Source organism: Macaca fascicularis, chromosome 1 (assembly GCF_037993035.2).
Source record: "Macaca fascicularis isolate 582-1 chromosome 1, T2T-MFA8v1.1".
NCBI classification, from domain to species: Eukaryota; Metazoa; Chordata; class Mammalia; order Primates; family Cercopithecidae; genus Macaca; species Macaca fascicularis.
In genome coordinates, this window is record NC_088375.1 from 77,855,457 (window position 1) to 77,867,959 (window position 12,503).

General features: G+C 37.6%; 1 protein-coding gene and 1 non-coding gene across 5 annotated transcripts in view; both read right to left on the reverse strand.

Annotated features, from left to right (window-relative positions):
• The window catches only part of EPRS1 (glutamyl-prolyl-tRNA synthetase 1), an 83,975-nt gene that overhangs the window by 17,465 nt on the left and 54,007 nt on the right, over positions 1 to 12,503 (reverse strand). For all 4 annotated transcript variants that reach the window (XM_005540882.4, XM_005540881.4, XM_045397325.2 and 1 more), the window contains 2 exons: positions 4,366 to 4,599; positions 2,951 to 3,213 (listed from right to left, as the gene is read on the reverse strand). In XM_005540882.4, the coding sequence (XP_005540939.3) occupies positions 2,951 to 3,213; positions 4,366 to 4,599 (497 nt within the window). The remainder of the gene's footprint in view (positions 1 to 2,950; positions 3,214 to 4,365; positions 4,600 to 12,503) is intronic.
• Positions 3,316 to 3,419, reverse strand: LOC123571192 (small nucleolar RNA U13). Its single transcript, XR_006695370.1, has one exon. It is a non-coding gene; the product is annotated as a small nucleolar RNA U13 (small nucleolar RNA).

Here is a 12,503-nt window from a genome sequence, read left to right on the forward strand (position 1 = left end):
ATAATATTGTGTTTTCTTGTTTTGTTTTTAAGACAGGGTCTCACTCTGTCACCCAGGCTGGAGCGCAATGGTGTGATCCTGTCTCACCGCAACCTAGGACTCCTCAGCTCAAGAGATTCTCTCGCCTCAGCCTCCTCAGTAGCTAGGACTACAGGCGCATACAACATCTGGCTTATTTTTTTATTTTTATTTTTTGGTAGAGTCAGGGTCTCGCTATGTTGCCCAGGCCAGTCTTGAACTCTTGGCCTCATACAATCCTCCTGCTCCGGCCTCCCAGAGTGCAGGGATTACAGGCATAAGCCACCATGCCTAGCCCCTAAGATAATGTTTTTAACCTAAAAAACAGTAGAAATGCCGGGCACAGTGTCTCACACCTGTAATCCCACCACTTTGGGAGGCCGAGGCGGGCAGATCACCTGAGGTTGGGAGTTTGAGACCAGCCTGACCAACATGGAGAAACCCTGTCTCTACTAAAATTACAAAATTAGACAGGCATGGTGGCGCATGCCTGTAATCCCAGCTACTTGGGAGGCTGAGGCAGGAGAATGAATCGCTTGAACCAGGGAGGTAGAGGTTACGGTGAGCCGAGATTGCGTCATTGCACTCCAGCCTGGGCAACAAGAGCAAAACTCCGTCTCAAAAAAAAAAACCACACAAAAAACAAAACCAAAAACAGCAGAGACATCTCTTAAAAAGTTGTGAGACATTATCCACAAAATCTAGGAAAGCCAAATGTAACAAAAGCTATGATTCTATGCTTCTATGCAGACATCTCTTTTACAAGGTTCTTTTTAAGGTAATGAATTTGTGATAGAGACAGAGCCTGTTCACACCTACTCTTCCACTAAAAAAGAAGAATCTTATGCCAGTTAAAATTATAGTAAGATCACCATTTCGCTGAAAGTAAAACCTAAAAAGTAATAAAAACAATGGCTATAAATACACACATATATGTGTGTGTACTTATGTGTGCATATTAACCAAATTTATACAAGTTTTTCCTTTTCTTCTTTTGAAACAGTCTCACTCCATCACTCAGACTGGAGTGAACTGGTCCGATCTCAGCTCACTGCAACTTCCACCTCCCAGGTTTAAGTGATTCTTGTGCCTCAGCACCCCTTCCCCTACCCGAGCAGCTGAAATTACAGGTGTGTGCCACCATGCCTGGTTAATTTTTTTGTAATTTTAATAGAGATGGAGCTTTGACATGTTGGCCAGGCTGGTCTCGAACTCCTGACCTCAACTGATCCGCCCACCCCAGCCTCCCAAAGTGCTGGCATTACAGGTGTGAACCACTGCGCCTGGCCTTAAGTTTTTCTTTTAACTAGAATAAAAGTTGCAGAGATAGACGCTTGTAAAATAAACTGGGTCTGTAATAAAAAATTATTTCAGACAATAATCATTTTTTTGAAATATCAACAATTATTCAGGATAGAGTATGGTCTCTTCTTGGAGTTTAGAAACAAGGTTTTACTGGCTAAAAATTTTAATGTATTTGCATTCTCCATTGTTTCACTATGACATACCTCAATAAAATAACTCTATGATGGCCAGGCGCGGTGGCTCAAGCCTGTAATCCTAGCACTTTGGGAGGCCGAGACGGGCGGATCACAAGGTCAGCAGATCGAGACCATCCTGGTTAACACGGTGAAACCCTGTCTCTACTAAAAAATACAAAAAACTAGCCGGGCGAGGTGGCAGGCGCCTGTAGTCCCAGCTACTCGGGAGGCTGAGCCAGGAGAATGGCGTAAACCCGGGAGGCGGAGCTTGCAGTGAGCTGAGATCTGGCCACTGCACTCCAGCCTGGGCGACAGAGCTAGACTCCGTCTCAAAAAAAAAACTCTATGAAACCTAGCACTTTCACAAGCACCAAGAAAGTAAAAGGTGAAAAGTTCTACACTCTCTTCTACCCTGCTATAACTCTGGCTATTCAGTTTAATAGTCAAAAAGAAAAATATCTGTTGCATTCTCTTGTTTAAGGAGACACTGTGTATATGATATGAGAGCTAAGAGGCAGCAAAATTTGATACTCAGCTAAACAAATGTAAAACCAAAGTATCTCAGTAACAGTTTTTTCTTCTTATTAAGCCATTAAGGAAAACCCATCATAAAGTTCACTCTAATTGTGGAAAGAGACAAAAAATTACAATCATGCGTCACTTAATAACATGAATATATTCTGAGAAATACGTTGTTAGGTGATTTCATCATTGTGCAAACATCATAGCTTGTTATACTTCAATGCCAACATCAAGTGCCATATATCAGGTTTCTATACATGCTCTGTTATGATGTTAGGGACCAATGTCACATAAGTAGTCCACTGTTGATTGACACATCATTATGTGGTGTATGACTGCACATTATTCACACAGATTAGAAGATCTTAAAGAGCCATCTATTCCACTGTTTTGTCTTTAGTCAGTTTTGTCTTATATTTAAACTATCAATTTTTAAATTGAGAATGAAGCTCTCACTTAGTCCCCATAAAAGATCTTCATTTGAAAAAAATCTGCCTAAGGTGCAAAACAGTGTGTATAATTAGGCTACCAATTATGTTTAAAAAGGAGGAGAGAAAACATGTATGTATATTTGTGTGTGATATATATATATATATCTGTATTTACTTGAATAATAAATGAAAATCGCCAACAGATACAGAAGAAACTGTTAACAGTGGCTACCGATTGATTACGGTGGTGGGGAAAACTGGAAAGATGGGAAACACGCACAGGAACTTCTTATATTCTGAGATTCTTGAACCAAACAAATGGGTTACCTATTTTAAAAATTAAATGGAAAATTAATCAATGCTATCTGCTGACATTACAGTTTTAGCGTTCTCTAACTTAATGTGATAAACTAATCAAAATTTGTTTTAAAAAATATTAAGAGTTGAATTCATTCAAAGCTCTGCTTTGCTTCAAATGAAGTTTCTGCAATTCATTACCTGGTCTGTTTCTTAGGGCCCTGCCCTTCTCCTGCTCCACTTGATGACAGTCCACCTCCTTGGTTTTTAGAAGGGTCTTTCCTTTGGCCATCATTTTGTTTCTGAGGCTTATTCTGCTTTTCAGATTTATTTTCTTTTTCTTTCTTCTTCTTATCTTTGTCCTCAGCTCCAGTGGCTGACACAGGCTTATACTCTACTCCTATCAAAGATTTGTACTGTGCCTTTAGCTGAAGGAGTTCTTGTACAGCTATATCTACTTGATCCTTTAGTTTAACAAAAGAGGAAAAAGAGAAGACAGTATTTAATTCAAGTCATTGTCTAAGCACACTTAAATACAATGCTCAAAGCTTTCTTTTATCCCCCAACATCAGATGGGTAATGTGCCCAGGTGGTAATAAGGTTTGAGGGAGGCATATCTCACATATGAGTGTGAAAACCCAACCATCACACTTAGGAACTACAAAAGGATCTGTCCAAAGTTTAAAAGCAGATTTGCAAACACAATTAAAGACAGGGATTTGGGGACAGAAGGGTTTGGGGTAGGTGTTACACCAACTATTGAAATTATAAAGATTATTATAAACAGGGATAGAATTGTGCAAACTGTGACTGGAAAATAGCACGGTCTATAACTGCACTATCCAAATAGTAGTCATGTGGTTCATTTAAAGTAAATAAAATTAAAAATTCACTTCCTAAGTCACCATAATCACATTTCAAATGCTCATGTGGCTAATGACTACTGTATTAGACAATACTGTTATAGAATATTTCCATCACTGCAGAAAGTTCTACTAGAAAGCACTGGTACCTAACATGTATTCCATAGGAATCTAAGTTAAAAGCCATTAAATTACATAAGTTGAACATTTCACAATTATAAAGATGAGATAATGATTATCAAGTTCTAATAAAGTTAAATTTCAAAACTACAATGACTGTCTTCCACTCATGTGAATCTGTACAAAAAAATCTACTCCTAAAAAGATAACAGAATTAGCACAGACTACTAAGAGCTCAAAATAAAACCTACTATTTCAGTTTGACAGAGCTTTAGGAGAAAGAATGAAAAACAAGGTAAACATTAAGGGCCTTCAATGGGTGAGCACTGTGCTAGGGTCTAGGTCACTATTCTGGATCTTACAGATCGGAGGGAAACAACTTAACAATTAAAATACAGTCTGTTTAAGTACTATGTCAGTGATGGGCTGTGTCATATGAAAACATCCAGTCACATCTAGTTGGGGTAAGAAACAATCAACAAAGAAAGTTTCTCTAAAAGGCAAGGTAGGAGAATTGAGAATTGAAATATGAGTAGAAGTTAGCTAGATTTGATGGGGCAGAAAACACTTGAGGCAAAGAAAATACTCTGAAATGTAAAAAACAAAAACACATAAACAAAATAACCCACTAACCTTAGGGGCTTTTTCAGTTTTAAGTTTCCGAACTATTTCTCCTTGAGAAGCTACTTTGTCAAAAAGTAATTTGGCTTCTGGTGTTTCTAAACCAGCAGGTTCAGAATTTCTGGTTGGGCTTGAATCTGAACTTTGAGATAATGGGGGCTGACCAGGTATGTACTCCTTCCCAGTTTTTTCTTTATATTGAGCTTTCAGGGACAGTAAGCATTCTACAGCTTCATTTATTTTAGCCTAAAACAAAAGAGAGATAGAGATATTTATAAAACTTTGGAAATTTCTGGAAATTTCAATGCCATTTAAAAATTTTTAATTATCAAAAAATCATTCCCATAAGTTAATCATGGGGAAACTTACGTTAAATCATCAGCCTAAAATAAGAGATAAAGCTAAAGAAAAATTAAAAACATCGATTATATATAAGCCAAAGAAATAAACAAAAATACAGTTCAACATACAACAGTGTAACTTTCTATTTTACGTAAGTCAACAGACAAATAATAGAACATCTAAGTAAACTGTCAGTGTCAAGAACTGGGTCTATAAATAGTGAAGTCAGAATTTACAAAATCAGAATAAAGATCAGATCAATGGCTTTGCCTATACAAACCTTATTTTCCACTGCTTATTAAACAGAAATTAAAGACAACTTCGGGAAAAAAGGAAGTTTGGGTCCAACTAACGAATAGTTACATCAATTTCACAAATTGACAATGAGATGAGAAAGCATGTTGAAGTTTTTAGACACTTACCTATATATTTTAATCTCTGATACTTTAACATAATAATAAAAAAGAATGATACACTCAGCCCAACCGAGACACTTGTGACTCTCTAGCAGAGAATGACAGCAACACAGGCAAAGGACCCAAGCTGGACACCTTACCTGAAATGGTGCTACTATCTCACTACAAACCAGTGTACCACTGGGAACCTCGAGGTATCAATCAAAATAGATAGGAAAAGTGTCTCCAAATCACCCTATCCAATCTTTACTGCTACTTTCTAATAATGCTCCAGATAACTAAATGAAACCAGGCAGAAGCCATGAAGAATACTCAAATGGGGGTCAGAGGAATGCAGGATACCAATGGTATACCTTCAAAAAATTTGCATCTATGAGGCAGCAAAGCACACTTCCTTGTCCAGCTACTTTATAACGTCTTCTGCCATTAGAGCGTCACACCAGGCACCACATAAAGGTAGTAAAATTAAGAGAAAACGTACAAAGAGAAGATGAGAGTAAACTGTCTGATTTGTACTCTTGATTTGTCTCTGGTTTATTCTGTTTTTAGGAAAGAGTTTTCACAGCAGAAACTACTTTATCTTAAGAAAAAGGGCCAAGCTGGCCGGGCGCGGTAGCTCAAGCCTGTAATCCCAGCACTTTGGGAGGCCGAGACAGGCGGATCACAAGGTCAGGAGATCGAGACCATCCTGGCTAACACGGTGAAACCCCGTCTCTACTAAAAAATACAAAAAAAAAAAAAAAAAACTAGCCGGGCGAGGTGGCAGGCGCCTGTAGTCCCAGCTACTGGGGAGGCTGAGGCAAGAGAATGGCATAAACCCAGGAGGCGGAGCTTGCAGTGAGCTGAGATCCGGCCACTGCACTCCAGTCTGGGCTACAGAGCGAGACTCCATCTCAAAAAAAAAAAAAAAAAGAAAAAGAAAAAGGGCCAAGTTAATCAGACATACGAGAATCAAGGGGGAAAAAAGGGCAATTTCCACCAGCTAAAATAAAAATGGAAAAGAAGGAACTTCCCTGCAACTATTTCTAGAAAAAGACGACTATCTGAAAGAAACTCCACTTTACACTATAAGCAGGTATTCATTAGAGCTTAAAGTCAGATGGCACACTTCTCACACAGAAAAAAAAAAAAAAAACCCGTTTGCCAAGATTATATTGAAACATTATAAAGGAGAAAATTAAGATGAGCAAACCACTCTGTTACTGAATGAAATACTCTTAATAAAGCTATATATTCATACATTTCCCCTCCCATTGGGAAATGGAATATTTTAGATAACTAAGTAAATTGCTCAGGTTATTTTTCCAAAAAGAGTGAAATTATACTAATTACCACCATGCAATCTTCCCTGATGATTCAGAAGGTATCTAAAGATTCTTGACTTTGAATTATAATATGAAAAGTATCATTATCATTTTATGGCATATTTAGTCTGTGCCAGACACTATACTAAATGCTGTACAAGGTATATTATTTAACTCTCAAAACAACCCTTACAGAAGTTAAGTTTAGAAAGATTAAGTTCCTTCCCCAGAGTTACACAATAAGTAGTAGAGCTAGTATTTGAATCTCGGGTTTATTCCAGAGGCTGTGATCTTGACCACTACGGTTTGCTTAGCGTTACAGAAAACAATGATCTAAATGTGCACTTTATTCCTACTAACATGCTATGAAAACTGCTTTTTGAAAGAGATCTTTGAATAGTTCTCTGAATTTGTCTCTTAGAATATACAATGAAGAACTGATGGGTGGAGAACAAATTATCTCTTAATACTAGTTTTCTGGATTAAAAGACATTTACAAAGAGAAACTGGGTGGTATACTATTATTTAGTACAATATCATACAACAGCAGAAGCTGAAAGAGCATTGCTAGTAGAATTTAAGTTGTTAGTGGACAAAGACTGTTTTAAACTTACCTAACGTATGCCAATACAAACAAAAAAGGTTTTCAGCAAATAACTGCTGATGTGGATTAATGAGAAAAAGAAACAACCTACACAAGACTTTGGTAAAGGTTTAAGATGGGAATTTGAAATAACTAAAAGTGATGTTAATATTATGACTAAAAACTGGAAAGTTAAATAAAATGGAGAAAATGGACAAACTTCTGATTACATTCGGAATGAGTACTCAAACAGCTATTTTTTCAGCAGCCACTAGATGTAAACGTTTCTCCATGGGGAAAGGAGTGAACTTTTAAAAACAAAAAACAAACAAAAAAACCTGGAATGTTATCCATTTGAAATAATAGAACCTTTCAAAATAGCCTGGGTATCTCGATTCTAAATGCAAAAACTTTTCTCAAAAATACTTTTTTCAAACTTTTTTTTTCCAACTTTATTACCAGTCACTCACTTTTGCTCCTTACTGGCGTTATCTAAGAGAACTATATCTACACACATCAGTAATGATGACTCCTGAAAGCAGAGATTCTCACTTGGTGGGGAGGGGGATGAATGAGTGGTAATCAGAACAGAAAATCCTTCCAAGTAAGTGAGGGAAGAGAGTGATGATGCTTGTACAATATTTTTTAAAGTCTGCTAGGAGATTTAGTAAACTAAAAGTTCACAGGTTTCAAAGAAAGACATTTTAAGAAAATAATTAACCGATCATGTGTAGCTTAAATACCTACACCTGTAAGGAATAACCAATTACTGAAACATGATTCTAGGAGCCAATACAGCATAGGGTAGACCCCAGATCTTGATGTCAAACCTAAATTAGAACACAACACCTGTTCTCCTGCTGATCAACTAGGCTGATTCGTTTACCTAAATCACAATGTACCTGCTACTTTTCTCTGATACAGATCAATTAACACAAATTCTGAAGATTTTCCAGAAGATCCCCAAGCTGATGTAAGTCTTGTGAAGTATCCTGAACCACAATCCGATGTAAGATGCATTTATATTTGTTTAGATCAAAATCAATTTTGCATTAAGTACTAAATACAGATATAGCTGGAATTCACTACACACGTTACAAACAACATCAAGAAAAAGATAGGTTTTTTTCTTATTTCCTTCCCTGCAACATTTATCTTTTGGCCTGAGACATCTTAAAGCTATTTGGGGCGAGAGTGCAGGGTGGCAGTTTTCTAGAACAACCTGCTTAATGGACAAAGGGGTACAGTGATGTATGTCCTTTCCTGATAAACTGTGATTTAGGTTTTAAAAAACAGTAACATTGGTGTAAAAAATAAAAGAGCAAAGATTGCAAGATGAATTATTGGGGACATAAAATACAAGGTGCCATGAATTAAAATGCTGCAACTACAGAAGCAAATGGTGATTCAACCCCCCTCCACATAGACTGCGTATGGCATAAAGAGAGAACATTAGTGACAAAACAGTTGTGAATTATTTTTATTTAATAATCATTTGATTTTGTTGTTACTTGATTTTTAAACAACTGTTAACTATAATGGTTCTCAAAACTCCTTCTTCCAAAAGGGCTTCATAATAAATATTTAGGCTATGTGAGTCTCGGTTGCAACCATTCAACTCTTTAACTGTAGCATGAAAACAGCCATAGACAATACGTAAACTAACGACTGTGTCTGTATTCCAATAAAATTTCATTTACAGGCTGGGCGCAGTGGCTCACGCCTGTAATCCCAGCACTTTGGGAGGCCAAGACGGGTGGATCACCTGAGGTCAGGAGTTCGAGACCAGCCTGACTAACATGGTAAAACCCCATCTCTACTAAAAACAAACTACAAAATTAGCCAGGCATCGTGGTGTGCACCTGTAATCCCAGCTACTTGGGAGGCTGACGCAGGAGAATTGCTTGAACCCGGGAGGAGGAAGTTGCAGTGAGCCGAGATCTCGCCATTGCACTCCAGCCTGGGCAACACAGCGAGACTCCGTCTCAAAAAAAAAAAAAAAAAATTCATTTACAAGGAACAGGTATACAGCCAGACCCAGCAGCTCAGGCCTGTAATCCCAACACTTTGGGAGGTCAAAAAGGGAGGATGGCTTGAGTACAGAAGTTCAAGACCAGTCCTGTTAACATGGTGAAACCCCATCTCTACAAGCAATACAAAAATTAGCCAGGCCTAGTGGCATGTGCTTGAACTTCCAGCTACTTAGGAGATTGAGATGGGAGGATTGCTTGGGAGGGTGAGGCTGCAGTAAGCCATGATTGAGTCACTGCACTCCAGCCTGGGCAACAGAGCAAGACCCTGTCAAAAAAAAAAAAAAAAAAAGAAAAAGAAAAGAAATTTGTTTTAAAGTGGCTTTAATTTTTAAAGTAACTTAATATTAAGTGTTATTATATCTTTGGTGTATTCTCTGTTATGCGCCTCACACTATATCAACTTGATCCATTACTTTATGCAGCAACCCACTGAGCAGGAGAAAAAGAGTAAGAGGAGCAAAAGATGGTAGACTTGATGGACTTCAAGTTTTTATTACTTGCTCGTCTTTTTGCTTATACTTTGCCTTTATGCTTAAAAGTTATTTCATAGAAGCATCTATCTGATCCTGAAGCAGGAAAGAGAAGATTAAAAACAAAACAAAACAAAAAACAGAGCAAGAAAAGTCTAGTTGAAGCTGGTAACCTAAAACTTCAGCTGGTCACCTTCCTTACCTTTTAACATGACACAGTAAAATAACCACCTTTGTAGAAAACTGAATGGTTAAGAGGCTTAGGCAAATTATTAATGCAAAACAAGCACAGACTTGCTAAATAATGATAAACTAGTAAAACTATAACTCTATAGCGCTTTCAATGGAATGCCCCACTGTCACCACCTCTCAAGGTAAATAACATGGGAATCAGTCAGTATTTTAATCTAAGCTTTGTAAATTTCAGGAAGTTACTTTCATATTCAGTTTCTCCTCTGTTGCTAAAACAGGCAAATAGAAAAAGTAGCATTCTTTGAATATTTTTGTACATAGCTCTTGGGAAGACTAAAAAGTGTATGGTACATAGTGCCAGATGCAGGCTAAATGCTAGTGCCATTCCTAATAACTGGGTTCATTCTTTAGAAGAGAAGAAACATTTACTATTACTAGCATTCAGAGAAAAAATACATGTAGTACAACAGGTCCTTGAAGAACATTGTTTTGTTTGATGTCATTTCATCATAACTTTGAAGAGGAAAAAAACGTTGACTCCCAGCCAGAGCCACTGTCTGTGTGGAACATGTGCATTCTCCCCATGTCTGCGTGAGTTTTCTCTGGGAACTCCAGTTTCATTCCATATCCCAAAGCTGCACACATTAGGTGAACTGGTGAGTCTAAATGCTCCCGGTCTGAGTCTCGGTGTGTGTGAGTGTGCCCTGCAATGGAATGATGTCTTATCCAGGGCTGGTTCCTGCCTTGAGTCCTGAGCTGGCCACCCAAAACCCTGAACTGGAATAACTGAGTAAATAATTATCTTACTTGTCGTTATTAATCTTTCTTAAATGTATATACAGCTCACATTTGTTTCCATTAGAAGTGTTGGGTCTTTATTTAGAGGTCTGTGTAATGCAAAAATAATAATTTTAAAAAGAAAAAGAAGACAAAATATTACAAAAGAAAAAACGAAGACAACAACAACAATAATAAAACACAAGAAGTTTGTGTAATGTGATGTTTTTGGGATCAGAAATATGCCAAGGTAACTTAATTCTTGTTTATCTCAATTAGCCTATTGTTGTTATACATCATTTTGCTTAAAGTCTCAGTTTCCAAGAACCTATGAACAACATTAAGACTTAATATATTTTGAAACACAGATATGGTATAAAGTAGGCAGCATTCAATAAATGTAAGTCAGACTAAACTGAAGTCAGATTTATTTCAGTATCACATTTATTGGTATTTAAATACCTAATAAATTACCTACCCAATTACCAAAGACATTTAGATCTTTTTACCTTAAGCTGACTTTTCATAACCTTAACAGTGTTATTTTATGAAAGCATGATGTAACCCATTAACCCAAAAGGATGGGTGATGGATTCATAGTTGACTGTTACTCCAAATATAATGGTTTCTGCTGTTACTATTCCACCCATAATTAAGCTGACAAAAATTGTCACATAATCTCAATATATTCTACTTACAACGAAGAAATTTGAAGACCAAAGCCCTTCCCTTCAAATTACACCGAGAGGAGTACATATTTAGTTTCCAGCAGATACAGTGCAAAATGCTCCCAACCTCCCCATGAGGTAGGAAACATCGGGAATTTATATCCTAAACTCATACATCCAGCAGCATTTATTCCTCGAAGCAAAGCTGTTTTAGATAATCATGGTTCTTCGGGATCTCAACAGGCTATTTAGGTTGGTGCAAAGTAACTGTGGTTTTTGCCATTAAAAGTAACGGTAAGAACCGCAATTACTTTTGCACCAACCTAATAAAGGCTTTCTTCACAGTTCACAATGGAGTAACAGAAAAACATTAACTCCTGGGAGAAGACCTCAAAATGTGAGGTCAAATATTCATGATTGAAAGTATCTTAGGTGGCAGGGTTTCATGTCAGATGCTAGCCACTTATTGATGAGGTGAGGAACTTACTGAATTCTCCAGCCTGAGCCTAGGACCCTGACAGGACAACAGATCTGACATTTTAGAACAAATCCCCTTCCTGCCACGTAAGTCAAGCCTCGTGGTGTACCATACCTCTCTGTGTATGTGCCACAGTCTAAATTCTACAATTTTTTGCAGCTCATCAGGGGCTGACTTGTTTCTTGTTGCAGTACTATTTATCCGATCACATCTTAGAACTATGCTGCTGTTTGAATAGGACTACCTACCTTCATTATTAAATATGATCTTTCACAGTCTATACAGATGCCATTCCCTTTGTCTCTTACTTACATCAAGTAAGTCCATTTCACACTAGGTGCCACACCCACTTGGCTAAATGTTTTGCCTAAGGACATACTGAAACAAGAATATAATTTATACTTCAGTCAAAATTTCATATAATTTGAAGGCCCTGCTATGAAAAGTTGGAAATAATCACAGGTCAAAAACCTCTTGACAATCCATTTGTTATTCCCTGAATACACCTTGTACCTTCTGACCTCTACCTCTGCTGGTACTGTCTTCTACACCAGGAGTTCTCAAAGCATGGTGGTCCCTGGGACAGCAGCATCAGCATCACCTGAGAAACTTTCTAGAAATGTGTATTTTCCACATGCTCTGAATCTACTGAAGAAGAAAGTCAAGGGGCAGAGCCCAGCAATCCATGTTTTAGCAAGCCAGTAATTCTGGTGCACAGTAAAGCTTGAGAACCATGGTTCCACACTTAAGTGTGCCTTGTTCTGATCTTTGTTCCCCCATAATGGCTGATTCTACTTCAGGATGATTTTAAATATCCTTTATAAATTGTTTCCGCCTTTGTTGCCACTTAAAAACACAAACCCTTCACATAGCAACTTATACATATC